General features: G+C 33.3%; 1 protein-coding gene across 3 annotated transcripts in view; it reads right to left on the bottom strand.

Moving 5' to 3' along the window:
* celf6 (CUGBP Elav-like family member 6) overlaps positions 1–15,241 on the bottom strand; it is a 131,558-nt gene extending 116,317 nt beyond the window's left edge. For all 3 annotated transcript variants that reach the window (XM_058752000.1, XM_058751999.1, XM_058751998.1), the window contains exons 1-2: positions 14,839–15,241; positions 7,464–7,546 (exon numbers count right to left, since the gene is read on the bottom strand). In XM_058752000.1, coding sequence (XP_058607983.1) covers positions 7,464–7,546; positions 14,839–15,064 — 309 coding nt within the window. In that variant the 5' untranslated portion in view covers positions 15,065–15,241. The remainder of the gene's footprint in view (positions 1–7,463; positions 7,547–14,838) is intronic.

The following is a 15,241-nucleotide window of genomic DNA, read 5'->3' on the forward strand; positions in this document are numbered from 1 at the left end:
TGACACACTACAGCAAAAGATAGAAATAACTGACTTCAAACCATTTTTTAGCTGCTTGAAAATACTAGTGTTTTAATCATTTTGGCCTCTGCTGTACAAGACACACACACACACACACACACACACACACACACACCAAACACTGAACTAAGGTCAGGTGAACAGCTATTTTTACTCTGTTTTCTCAAACTCATGCAAAAAGTCAAATCTGGCCCCAAAATCAAAAAAGAAAAAAATGTAGGCTATGTATGTATATGTACATGGGCGTAGAATACACAGGGGACATGTCCCCCCCACTTTCATTAAAACGTTTAAATTCATCCCCTGCACTTTTTCAGAGAAGTGTGTTCACGTAGATGTTTTCAGGGGCCAGTTCGAATAAATCTAGATTTAAATTCAAAGAGAAAAGATAACCTGCACGATTCTGGATAAATTGAGAATCATGATTAGTTTTTTGTCTCAAATCGAGATCATTAGGATATTAAGTAAAGTAAAGATCATGTTCCATGAAGATATCGTACCGTAAATATATCAAAGCTTAATTTTTGATCAGTAATATGCATGGCTAAGGACTTCATTTGGACAACTGTAAACACGATTTTCTCAATATTTTGCACCCTCAGATTCCAGATCTCGGCCAAATATTGTCCAATCCTATCAAACCATACATCAATGGAAAGCTTATTTATTCAGCTTTCAGATGATGTATAAGTCTTAGTTTAAAAAAAATGTACCCTTATGACTGGTTTTTGGAGTGGTTGGAGTGTATTTGAGTTCTTAGCCAATTAAAAGTAAGAGATAAGAAAAAAACCATTAAACCTGTTTATTAGACCAAAAAACACACATTTCTGTCCCCCTCACTTCTGAAATGTATATTACTGTACTGTATACTGTAGACCACAATGCAATGCAGCTATATACTAACAACATGCATTCAATTCTGTCTGCTGTTGCTCTCAGGTGGCAGACAATATTGATTAAACAGTAAATTCATATTTATGTATTTAAAGACGACATTAATCACGCGTCTGAATATTGAGAGGCATTAATGTAGCCCACAGTCTCTGGCCGGGTTTTATTGCTTTAGACCCTTCTGACCCATTATATTTATTTCCTACTGGAATTAAAAATCCATAGTAGAGCCTTCCTTTGCTGAAAACACACAAACACGGAGTAAAACTGTGCAGAAGTTTCTCTTTCAAAGCTCAAGAAGATCACAGCTGTGTTTCACTGAAGTATCACGTTTCTGCTAATATTCCAGCCAGTCGCCATCATCAATTTTGCACTGACAATTAAACGTGATTAATAATTGCTTTCTGTTTTGTTCATGACACTTACGGTGTAAGCATAATGCATGGAATCATATAATAAAATAAGACCATATGATTTACTTTAAATATTTATATAATTCATTCTTTATGATTAATATAATATATTTAAACTTTTAAATTTCCCTTATTTGGATGGCAAAATGTGTTTGAAATTAAGTGTTATTTTAGTATAATTGAGATAGAATAAGTTGAATAATTGAGATGCCACTACAGTTTTTATTATTGAATTTACATGAATTTTATTTTTATAGCTTCTGCTTTCATGTTGTGTTTTTGCCATTTTTAATGGTGCTTGTTGTTGTGTCTATATATATTTTATTAATTTTTATTTCAGTTTTAAGTGTCATTAAGTGCATTGAAAAACTGAAGTTTTTATTATATTATTTTACTTTAGTTACAATTGTTTTAGTTCAAGTAACAAATAACATTGTTATACAGACCATTCAGAAATAAATGCAAAAGGCCTACTCAGGAGAAATAAAAATAGACTCGATACAGTAAGAGAATAAAGGCGTAAAATGAAGGTGGAAAGCAGCTCAGATCATTTGGTCTTGAGGGAATTTGATGAGTTCATATTGAGACTTTGGTCAAATTTGGGCACAGTTTAAGACATTGTTCAGATCTCTTCTGCAGCTTCAGAGGAGGCATGTGAAACATCTGAGAATTAAGCAAAAGAGGAGACTCAACTGAGATCTGTCTTCCCAAACTGACTCCAACTACTGTCTTGCTCCACCATAAAAGCCCTGTTTCTAAATACGCTCCGCTCAGGATCTGAGAGGAACATAAACATCACCGAGAACTACAGACCAATCAGCATCATCTGACGGGAGAAATGAACTCCATCAGCAGCAATGACAGACAGACACAACTCAAGCCAAACGGCCATAAGATGAAACGCAAACGCCACATTTGCTCCTAGATCCTCGAGACAAACATTAAAGACAAAAATGACCTTCAGCCAAAAGATGCAGAATATACAACAGAACATTGCATGGTTACTGAATCCACAATGCAGTGCAACCAGACTTTCCACATCCAGTGCAAAAAAAAGATATGCAGCTTGAATATTTATTAAATCAGACTGCAACTGCCAAGCGTAACATTTTTTTAAGTAAAATTGAGTAAAATTGCAACAAGGAAGCACAAAAGCATGACAGGGAACAACAAAAAGCACTGAAACGACTCAATGAAGGACACTGGCGAACACAAATATACTCCAATATAATATTTGGAGTCTGTATCCATTAGGATTCAAGATAGCATCATGACAATGCTGACTGATATTAGATCAATCCAACGGACTGCAGAGGAGGAATATGTTGTGGCCTGTAGATTCATAAACGGGTACTAACTCACACAACTAACTAACCAGCCAAACCAGTGAAGCCTTTGGTTTATTAACACTAACTAACACACAGGAAACACATGGAAACAATCAGGAAAAACCTGTCAAAATAAAAGACTCCTGACAAACTCAAACCCCAGCATTAAAAAATTATATGCGAGCTCATGCTTGATTGTTTGATTGTAGTGGTTTTATCAGGATCTAATTATAATGATAAATGCCCAGATCTATTTTTAAACTTTTATATCCACATTATATATGCAAAGATTTAATTTGCAGAGGTTTAGCAGTCATTTCGCTCTTCTTCTGTGTTGAAGTATTTAATACAAGTATTCAATTTATTGTATTTCTGTTAATAGTCCGTGTTCCTTTTATATTATATACAAGGTTATGGAAATATTTGTGTGCATATTTGGTATTGCTGTAACACTTAAAGCCTTTATGTATAATGCATTATAAAAAATATACATAATGTATGCTGCAAAGCATTATATCCTTTCATAAATAATAGTTACCAAAGTTAAAATGCATCATACTATTTGAAGGTTTGTTTGTCATGTTTAATGCATTATACTTATTAAAGGTGTAACAATTAATAGAAAGGTATTATAATTACGGTTTCAAATCATGATATCATACAACACATCATAAGGTGCATTACAATGCATAATTAATGCATTAAAACACAATGCTGTATTTTTTCTTATTCTTTTTACTGATCCTGAAATTTTCTTCTGTAAAAAAAAAAAAAAAATGCAAGAAAATGTTCTTCTCAATCTTTAACGGAGTATAAAAAAAACATAAGACATTCACTGTCTGTTTTAGCATTTGTCATTTCCTAATGATCTCATATTTCACTCTCATATGTAAAATACTGATGGCATTTCAAAAGCTTTATTGATCTGTCCGATATTTATGATCAGAAGCTCACTGACCTGATTCCCTGCTGAAGGGTCAACTTTCAAAGAATGAACCAAAGAGATGAAAACAGCGCTGAAAGTGATAAAGTTGTTTTGTTTTTCTCCAGCTGTGTGTGTTTGGTGTTTGTCCTCATGGGGGCTAGACTTTGACAAATTTCACTCTTTAGACAAATTGCCCGTCACAGGAGGATAACGCGTGACCTCTGATCGCTCACTAATGTCTTCGGTCTGATACGAGACTCCGGCAGAAGAGCAGACCAACACACTGAATCCTGATGAAGATCCTCACTAAATCAGCCATTGATGAATAATATTTCACCGTAATGTAATGCCATTGGTCACTCTGTCTGTGGGTTTTACCAATTTTTTGTGTAAAATTTTTTTTTGAGTGCCCATATATAACTCTACCAACTTTGACAACATGTTCACTTATTTCAAATTCAATATGCACTGATTTGGCAAAAGCCGTGACTGTTGTCGGGTGACCGTAGGGTGCATTTATGCACCTGAGACTCGACAAAATGAATTACAGCATCTGCTCAACCAATCAGAAACAGTCCTGTGTCTGTAACTTCACTCACTTCCTTTTAATCTTTGTTGATTGCAATGCATTTTTTTTTCATGTCAAGTCAAGCCACCTCTATAATAGCGCTTTAGACAACACAGATTGTTTCAAAGCAGCTTCACGGTAATAAACAGGAAAATAATAAAACCATCGTTATTGTTGATTCAGTTTAGTTCAATAACTGTGAAAAGTCCATCAATTATAAAACAAGTTCAACTCAGTAATAAGCAGCTCTCAGTTCTGTTTTCAGATGATGTTGTTCTTTTCCCTTATTAATTTATGCATATGCACTTTTTTATTTGAATATTTATAATATACAATGTAAAATATTTGCCATGCCAGGAAAGCACTGATACTGCTTCTGCTTTATTATGCATTCAATTCTATCTTTATATTGTCTGACATGACTGGATTGTAAAGTTTAAAACCAACCACTGTGCCTTTAGATTGCAATGTAATACAGAAGCTTTTCTGACTTTCTTCCATTTAAACTGCATGCTGTGATTCTGTCCTGTTTGGTTTTGTGTTTGCGAGCGGAAGCAGTGCAGCACTCCTCAGACTCATTCTTAGCTCGTTCAGCAAATATAACGGCTGTGATCTCACCTGAACACTAAAACATCTCTCACACACACGCAGGTGACCCACACACGGAGTGGAGCAGTGTATTCCAGTCAAAAATCATGATTGTTATCATTTACTCCCCTCGTGTTAATCTAAACCTGAATGTTGAGTTTCCTTTCCATTAAAATGATCAGGGACAGTGAGGCAAAATATTACACTAAACATATGAGCTACTTTTATAAGACCTTTACAATGTTTTTATTCTTTTTGGAGCTCTATACTTTATTTATTTATTTATTTTTTGCTGCTTATTAAATTTACTTCATTAAAATGAGCTAAAGCAACACATGGATTTAGTAAACTAAGACTAAAATTTAAAAAAAAAAAATAATAATAATATATATATATATATATATATATATATATATATAAATAAATGTTAACTGAAAAAGATGTTAACTAAAATAAAATATATTTTAAAAAATAATAATAAATAAATAATGCTAACTTACTTTATTTCAGCTAGTAGTTTCCAAGGCAACGATTCTCATTTTCATTTAGTTTAACTGGATGTTCTAAAATTACTAAAACTGATATTTTGTATCTAATGAAATGACATTTTTAAATACTTTCTCGTATAAATGTGGCAGTAACAGATAATTGTGAAGATCTAATCTCTCAAAATATTTATCATTAGGATTAGAGTTTAATAACTTTTTTATTATTATTTCACCTAGCTGCCAAGCAACATCTTTAGTTTAACTTGATGTACTAAAATAACTGTAATAAAATTAATCAAAACTATGTAGACATACAAATCATAAATAATTACCAAAAATACATAAAACAAAATTACGTTACAAAATTATGATGTACATATCCAAATATTAACAAAAACGAATAGTATCTCAATGATACTAAAGTAACACTGAAGCAACACAATTGTTAAATATTTTATCAACTCAATTTGAATTCACATTTCTGTTGAAATTAAGTGTAATTTTCTGTGTTTTTGAACAAAAGGAAAGAGCTACTGTTGTTTAATGTTCAGTTCTGCTGGGTATTTAGAAGAGTTTCAGATCTTTTGGAGGTTTTGTGCTTCGTATTGTGCTGAAGAGTGGCGTTTGAATTCATGTTGAGAACATCAGTGTGAAAACGAATGCATATGGAGCTTTATTCGATGAAAATGTTTTAGTTGTTTGCATGAACTCTTGCATTTTTTTCATTTAACTTTCAATGTCTTATCTTCACTGTATCAAAAGAGCAGCGTGAACATTCAGAAAAGCTCTTCTTTTATGCTCCACAGGTTTGGATCAGCATGTCTGAATGATGACAGAATATTCTCATGTTTTCTCTGATCATGATAACTGCCCAAGAGATTCAAGCAGCTGATGGATGTGAGAAGAGACGCGAGCCTTGCCTGGTTTCTCCCTGCAGGATTGAGCAGCGATGGCTCTCCTGGGAAGAGCTGGAGCAGAAGCGTGGGAATACGTCAAAGCTATTCTGAATACATCTGCCATACGCACCGAAACTGAGACGCTACGGCGCGATCACACTGCAGTCTCATATTTAAAAACATTACCAACAAATTCCAAGCAACATTCGAGGTTATATTTTATACACTCAAAAACATTAAGATTAATGTATTTGAATTGCATATAAAATTACAGTGTTATAAACATATAATACATAAACAAACTAATAAACTTAATGCAAAGCATATTTGTCAGTCAGTCAAAAAAAACAAAAACAGGTAAGATTTATGTATTAGTACTAATAAACTGAATGTGCTTATATATTAATCAATGATCAGATTTATGCAGTTCTATTTGAATAAATGCATTATTGCATTAACGCAAGTTTATTAGTTTGTTTAAAACTGGATGGAAATTGTTTATGCTTAAATTTCTTAAATTTAGGCCTATTTTTTATTCATTTTTTTATTTTATTTTATTTATTTACTTTTTTTTTTTTTTTTTGAGTGTAGTAGCTTAAACTTAAAACAAGCTTTAAAATATAAAAAAAAAGATTAATTATTTTATTTCAGCTAGTTGCCAAGGCAACATTTATATTTAGTTTAATGTTGTGTACTACAATACTACATAAACTACGTAGACATATTTGAAGAAAAACAAAACTCATAAAAATGCCAAAAAACACACTTCAAAATTAATAAAACTTAATTTATTTCGATAACTTTTACTAAAATGAAAGTAAAACAGAAAATTAAAAACTAATTCAAAATATTAACAAAAACTGTAGTAGTATCTCAATGATACTCAAATAACACCGGTATTATTTCATATATGTATTTATATGAAATTTTATTAATTAAATCTTAATATTTTAACTTGCACCGTCACTGTCCAAAGCAATGTACATCAATACATATTTCAAACAAATGTAGTTTTGCACCAAATATTTGCACATTTCTTACGATGTTTAATCGTCTCTTCACATTGAAATCGTGTGACGTCTGCTGCTCAAATCCAAAAAGCAAATCAGGCTTATGAACACAGCCAAAGAAAATGAGACGCGCTCCTTTACATTAAAAAAATTAAGTCTGATATTATTTGCCTCATCTTGTTCAAATGTCAGACGCTGCCCTCAAAAACCTCATTAATGAACATGAAGGAATCAGACAGAAGCAGAAAGAGTCCGACAGCCAGAGCTGTGCTGATTATGAGTTCAGGAGCGAGAGCGAGAGCGAGAGAGAAATAAAAGAACAATGTGTGTCTCACCCCGGGTAGAGTCTTTTGTTCGTGGAGAGCGCTCTGGGCCTTCAGCGCTGACTCTCTGGCACAGTACGTTAGAAAGGCACATCCTGAAACACAAACACACACACACACACAGGTCAGCCCATTCAACACTTCATCTGTGTGAGTTACTAAACACATCCAAACACCATCAGAAAATATAAAAATCTAGTTTCTTTTAAAGCATGTTTAGATTTTTATTAGTTTTACCTTGAAAGGCTATAGTTGCTTAATCACAAAGAGACATAATGAGTACAAAATCATGCAGAGAGACACATCTGAACCATTATGCAAATGAGAACAATATTCAAAATCACATTGTAAGCACATTGTAAATGTCAATTTACTTCTCAAGTACAATTAAAACAACAAAAGTTGACCAAAGTGTGGCATAAAAATCAAGTATAAATCAAAGTATAAAGAAAAATAAAATAAAATAAAAATAGCATTTTTAATGTGAACAGTACATTGTAAAAAAAAAAAAAAAGTTGAGAAAACTTAAAAGTTTAAGGCAACCAGCTTCAGCAGATTTTTGAGTTTTCTCAACTTTTTGTTGTATAAACTTAAAAAAAACTAAAAGTTGAAAAAACTAAAAAATCTGCTGAAGCTGGTTGCCTTAAAAAAGTTCTCAACTTTTTTTTTTACAGTGATTCTGTAAAATCTGTCAATTCTGCTCTGTTTCAGACTGCAAAGAGACTTAAAAATCATACATAGATTTTCAAAGTTGACCAAAGCGTGGTATAAAAATCAAGTATAAAACAAAGTATAAATCATAAACTATAAAGAAAAACGAAAAGAAAAGAAAAATAGCACATACAATAAACTGCAAAGTAAACAAAATAATCTCTATTTTTAAAATAAAAGCCTGAAAGAACAAGTGAGTTTTTAACTTAGATTTAAAGTCGTACAGTATAAAGTTGGATCGTGTCTAATGTGAATGTGTATGGTTCACGGTTTCAGGGCTCCAGAGAGACATAAAAGAAATTAAAAATCATACAGAGAGACATGTCTGACGGTTATGCAAACGACAGCAATATTCAAAATCATATTAATTGGACAAATAGCAAAAAAAATCTCCACATATGCATTTTCAGACACCTTCACCTCCAAAAGTGGCACTGCAAATTAATGTGAACATGCTTAAACATCAACAGCAAATGTGTTTTTTGCCCCGTGTGCGGCGGCGGTGACCCTCTGAGAGGCATTTCTGCAGCAGCAGCACAATTTCTCATCACCTTACAGCAGACGCGCTGAAGTGCCCTCCTTAGGGACCAAGAACACACACGGCACCCATCGGCCAAACCTGCAGCCGCTTACACACAGCAGCGCTCAGGCGGAGATCCAAAACTCAACAAGCTTTGCTTTACAGTTCAAGTGTGTTGGTCTCATAAACATCTTGAACTACAAACTACAATTTTTTATTTTGCTATCATTACACATGCATTTACTTTCATGCACTTGACAGACAAAGCATCTTATATACCTTATGTAAAGAAAATATATTTCCTTATTTACTGATGATGCTAACCCTGGAACAACATACAAAACTACCAAATAAGTTTAATCGCAACGTATAATCATTGCAGTTAATAGTGTTCACCGTCTGTTTGATTACATGCAATTTGTAATTAACTGCATGATTTTTACTGTACATTTCTGTCATAGTCACCACTAATAACCTACTCCTAAATATAATGTAGAAACTTACAATTTTCGGTAAAGCTGCTTTGCAATTGAATTAACGGTCGATATACTAAATCATTTAATGTATATTAAAAATATACAGAGTAACATGTTGTGTTAATATATTATAATAGAATAATACATGAGGAATTGCTGCCTTTCTTGAAAAATATGGGACAATATATTTACTAGCAATGTAATGTAGGTAATATTTACTTGTAATGTAATGTATGTAATTTTATATTTAATAATACACTTTATATTCTATAGATGTACAAGTGTTAAAATAAGGTACTGTGGGAATAAATCTATTTAAACACACACACACACACACACACATAAGACAAATAAGTTAATAGAACTTTTCAAAAAAACATTTACATGTGAAAATATATAGTGCAGTTTTTAATCTTCATTGCTATATATTTTGTATATGTCATTGTCAATATAAAGCCACACATGGTCCATGCACATGTTACAATATTTTGAAAATTTTAAGCAATAGCTTCCTATATATGAAAACGTATTATTTTATATATTGCATTATATTTTCCAGCATATCACCATATATTTTTGTTTTGTAATTGATTGCATGCATTTCATTAGTTCATGCATTCCCTGGAATTCAAACCTTCAACCTTAGCGTTGCAAACCCAGCGCTCTATTGCTCGAGCTACAGGATTGCTCATTTTTTTTATGCATGATTATACAGTTATTAGTTTTAATTTATTTGCATTTAGCATTGTTTCGTCTGTCGATCATGACCCGTCAGTACAGACCTGTGGCCCATTTTCACACTGCACTATGATATCTTCACTATTATTACTAAAAATAAATAAATAAATAAAACAAGGAATTGCAAATGTGTATCTCACAATTCTGTCTTTTTGTTTTCTTGCGATTGCAAGTTTATATCTCACAGTTCTGACTTTATATCTTCTAATTCTGAAAAAAAAGTTTAATTTGTGAGATATTAACTCTGAATCGCAAGGAAAAAGAGTCGCAATTACCATTTTAATTTTTTATGCCGTGGCGGAAACAAGCTTCTATGGCTTTGCTTTGGGGGAATAACATCAAAAATAGTTTATGTTACTTAAAAATATGATGATTTATGTCTCATTATTAATATCACAAAAGAAGTAAACTACTCAAAAATGATTAAGAAGAAGTCTTGATTATGTACATTAAACAAAAATATTATCACTATATATATATTTTTGTCATTATCATACAATATCGATATTCGTCATGATATTAATCTACCATTAATATGGAAGGAAATGCTTTCCACATGTTTGTTAGACCTTGAGAATGAATGTAAACATAACTCCACAGAGTAAGATACCTTTTAATTAAAGGCCCCTAGAAATCAGTTTTATTTTTCCCTAAATTCTGTGTTTTCCATTTTATTTTTTCTGGATTCAGTGTTTTATGACTTAACACCAATTTATCATCAAAAATAGTGTCTGATGACATGAATTAATAGAACTTTAACAATTTTAGCAATCTCGTAATCAAATGAAAATATAACAATTAATCTACCACAAAACATTGCATTTTTATTTTTGTCAAGTAAGATGCAGCAAAACAGAACTGTATTAAACTAAAACATGGATGAAAAATATCTTGGTTGTATGATATGCCTTTAAAAGAGTCATATTTACTATTATTACTTTGAAAATTACATTTTAGTATACAGTGATATATTTTTGTCATAATTTCTTCAAGTTAAAGTGAACTTTTATTTTGGCAGTTTGTGGTGAAGATCAATGAGTTTCAGTGTTGGCGGTAGTTTTTCTAAAACCTGAATTAAATGATACAATATCTCAAGAAAACACATTAAAATATGTATATGTAGATACGTTTATAAGTATATAATGTCTAGTTGAGATCTAACAGCACTTTCTCCTTCATGACCTGAGCATCACACACACACACACAGACAGTAAAACTCCAACACAAACTAAATGCAAACAGACTGACGATGAGAAAATGCTGATCCAGGAGTCCAGCGGCGGCAGAACAAGTTAAATAACATTATGTAAGAGCAGCAAGACCTGACTCTGCCCAAGACATCAAACACAACTCTACAAAAACCATCCAAATCTCTACAGACAGAGTTCTTCAGTGAGACACACTTGAAACACACTTCAAAATATCTGAATGTCATTATGTAGATTGCACAAGCTTAATATTCATTGGATTGGTTTGATTTCAGACATAACTTTAAGACTTTAAGTGTGACTTAACCTATAAATCCTACTGTATCATATTTCATACAACCTCTTGATGATCAAACTTTGCTGTTAAACCTGTCGCACACAATCCATATCTTGTCGTCTGATTGAAAGTTTATAGTTTTTATCAAGAAAAATCTCTTTTAGTATAATTGGAGAAACGTCCAGCTTCAGCTGCTGCTTCTCGTGTCAAATCTCGACTGATTTTGATCAAGTAAACGTCAGAATAACTGTAGTAATATTTCCAAGACTAAAGCAGCTCAGCTTTACTTGATTCTCCATCTATCATTTTTTAGAAAAATAAGTGCGTCTCAAATCTGATCATCAGGATCTTTTGAGGAGCGTTTGTTTCCAGAAGCTTTACTTTCACTGTTCCTCATGATCTTCACAAGCCTCCAAAACATCTCACATGTCTTCATCTGTCAATCAGCATTGGATTGCATTGCATTATATGTTTTTATTATTGGAGATATAGAGTGACAACTGACATTTATATCATTTAATGCAAGTATCTGCTGTACTGTTATAAAGATTCCATTGATTTACGTTACAAGCATTTCATCACAGAAATATCAGCATTTGTAAATATATGTGACGCTGGAGCACAAAAGCAGTCATAAGTAACACAGGTATATTTGTAGCAATAGCATATGGGTCAAAATGATCCATTTCTCTTTTATGCCAAAAATCATTAGGATATTAAGTAAAGATATTTTCCTACCGTAAAGAACTTAATTTGAACAACTTTAAAGGTGATTTTCTCAATATTTTGATTTTTTTGCACCCTCAGATTCCAGATTTTCGAATAGTTGTATCTCGACCAAATATTATTCTATCCTAACAAACCATGCATTAATGGAAAGCTTATTTATTCAGATGACATCTAAATCTTAATTTAAAAAATTTGAGTATTATTTTGTGGTTCAGGGTCACATATTTGCTCAGCATGAGTCACTCTGAATAAAACCGAGTTGTTTTTTCCAACATATTCTCACTATATCAGACTATATGAGCCATAAAACCTGATGAATCTAATATAATAAACTGTTCCTTTTCAAAGAATGCTGTTTTCAGACTATTATTTCATATTGCAGGCTTTAAAGGGTTAAGTGAAGTCTTTTGAGGTCACTGCATACTGACTCTGCTGTTGCACAGAAGTGAATGACGAAAGGAAACATCGCAGCGTCTCAGAGCTGAAGATTTGCCCCACAGGCTGCTGCAAAACAGCTCAAGCGGCACACGGACCGACGATGAGAGAGGTGTGAAGGGCACGCATGCCAGCGGCCGGTCAAACCAAATCAACAACACCCACAAGCACCGATCAGAACGAGCCGCCTGCGGTTTGCCATTTATAGAGCCGAAAATGCATTACTGATGATGCATTTTAAACGTGCTAAGAGAAAGAAACAAAGGAGCTCCTCCTTGCATATCAGCATGAAGTGATAAACTGCTGCTGATGTGGTTTTGTTTTTTAACTAGAACTCGGTGTATAACTCTCAGAGGGTTTCTTGAGGACACTGAACTGCTCCTCGTGTTATTGTCAGTGACGGCCGTATGTGTGTCACCATCCCTCTCTGACTCTCCTCCGGCCTATTAATGTAAACTAACAGCTTTAATGCCACACGTCTGGTCCGCTGGGAACCATCAGCACAAAACCTGCACAACTGTGATTACAGCGAGAGCAGCTGGAGATGGGGACTTTATAAAAGACTAAATAAGAGCCTAATGGAAATATTCTGGCCTTTGCACTTGTAGATTATATAATGTCTGTATTATGTTGAAAATATGAGCGTGCACAAAGAACGAAGCCACATTACACAGTAAAAAATGATGTGTACTGTTAGTAATTCAAAAAAAGCATGAAGATGTGAGATGCATTGTTTAATAAATACAGACAGGTTTTGTGTTCTTGAATAACTACAGATTATTAGCTGAATGCATGCAAAATTAAATCAAATAATAATGCATTTGCATGCTTCAACACATTTTTTAATCATTTAGTCCAATGTATGCCCAATGCAACCTTATTTTTTATTTCTTTATGTGCAGTTCTGCACAACATCACTCGTCTCTGTTTCAGTCTCACATCTGGAGGACTTTCATTCTGTTTCATCTAGTACAGAGGACAAATTCAATGCAGTGACACTTAAATTAATATGATCTCTGAGATTGTCGTTTGACTTTCCAGAGTAAAACACAATTTGATTTGATGTGAGACAAACAAAAAAGCAAAATGCTGTGATAAAGAAACTCACATCCAGGGATATGAACGAGCAGAAGAGGTGATAAAGAAGAATTTTTCCCATGCAAAAGCCCAAAAAAAGCTCCATCAGAAGATCAGGAGACATGCTTCATGAAAATGGCTGAACGCTATTTGATCTGGGTTTGTGTTTGCATTGATGTTGCTCTGATCCACAAACACACGCTTCACTCCACACTTAAAATAAAGCTTCTTACTGTAAAAAAAAAAAAAAAAAGTAACCTGCAATTGTTACCACAAAGTGCTATTTCTACCTGATTAAACCCATAAAAATAGTTTTACTGGTACAAGCTGATGTGCAAAGGTTGGTTTAAATAATATTTTTGAACCATTTTTAGGTTACCAATTTTAGTTCACTACACACTAAAAATAAAGCTTCTTCAATGATCCTCTAACAATTTGTTCATTGCAAAAAAATGGTAACCTGCAATTCTTACCGTAAAGAGCTATTTCTACTAGTGCTGTCAAACGATTAATCGCGATTAATCACATCCAAAATGTAAGTTTTTATTTACATAATATATGTACGAGTACTGTGCATATTTATTATGTATATATAAACTCACACACATGCAGTATATATTTTGCAAATATTTAACATGTATTTACATGCATATATTTATATTCATATAATTTATATTATATATAAATATATTTAAACATAACATATTTTTCGTAAATATATCCATGCATGCATTTATATATACATAATAAATATACACAGTTTACAAACATATGTTATTTAAACAAAAACTTTCATTTCGAATGCGATTAATCGCGATTAATCACTAATTTCTACATAATTTAACCCATTAATATAGTTTTATTAGTATAAATAGATGTACATAGGTTAGATTCGTGATGTTAAATAATACTATTGACTTGAATAAAACCATTTTTAGGTTAACAAATTATTATTATTTTTTTTTTTTTTTTTGGAGATTAAAAAAGTTCTTAAAAATTTTAGTAAAGGCTTGTCAGGCGTTTTTGTTTCAAACTGACACCTTTATTTTTAATAGTGCAAGTGCACCAGCAGTTTTATGAGCATGCACGATGCCACTTTTAAGGTTCTTCACATGGATATTGAGAAGAGGGCGGATTTGCACGTGCTGATCACACACACACACACACACACAGGATCGTTTATAGGAAGAGAAAGCAAAAGAAAGCCAAGTCCGACCTTTATGCATCCCGGTGAACCGGTCCTTGAGCACCGTGAGCTCGTAGATCTTTCCGAACTCCTCGAACAGAGGCTTGAGGTCTTTCTCCTCCAGGTTTCGCGGGATCTGACCGATGAAGAGCTTGATGGCGTCGTGATCTTTCATGGGAATCGCGCTGTTGAGTCCGTTCATTCTACCGGAGCTGTTCGCGGTGCTGAAGCCATTCTCCGCCGTTACCGAGGCCATCTTTCTCCCTCCGGCGCGCTGTGTCTCCGGCTCTCTACCATCCACTCCTCCTCCTCACTCTTTCTGTCTCTTCCTCTCCCTCTATCACTGCTATAAGCTCCTCTCTTGGTGTTCTTCGTCTTGCGTTTGCTCTCCTCAGGATTCTTTCACTTTCTCCATCTGTCTCTCTCCCCGCGT

This window comes from Onychostoma macrolepis, chromosome 18, assembly GCF_012432095.1.
Source record: "Onychostoma macrolepis isolate SWU-2019 chromosome 18, ASM1243209v1, whole genome shotgun sequence".
NCBI lineage: Eukaryota > Metazoa > Chordata > Actinopteri > Cypriniformes > Cyprinidae > Onychostoma > Onychostoma macrolepis.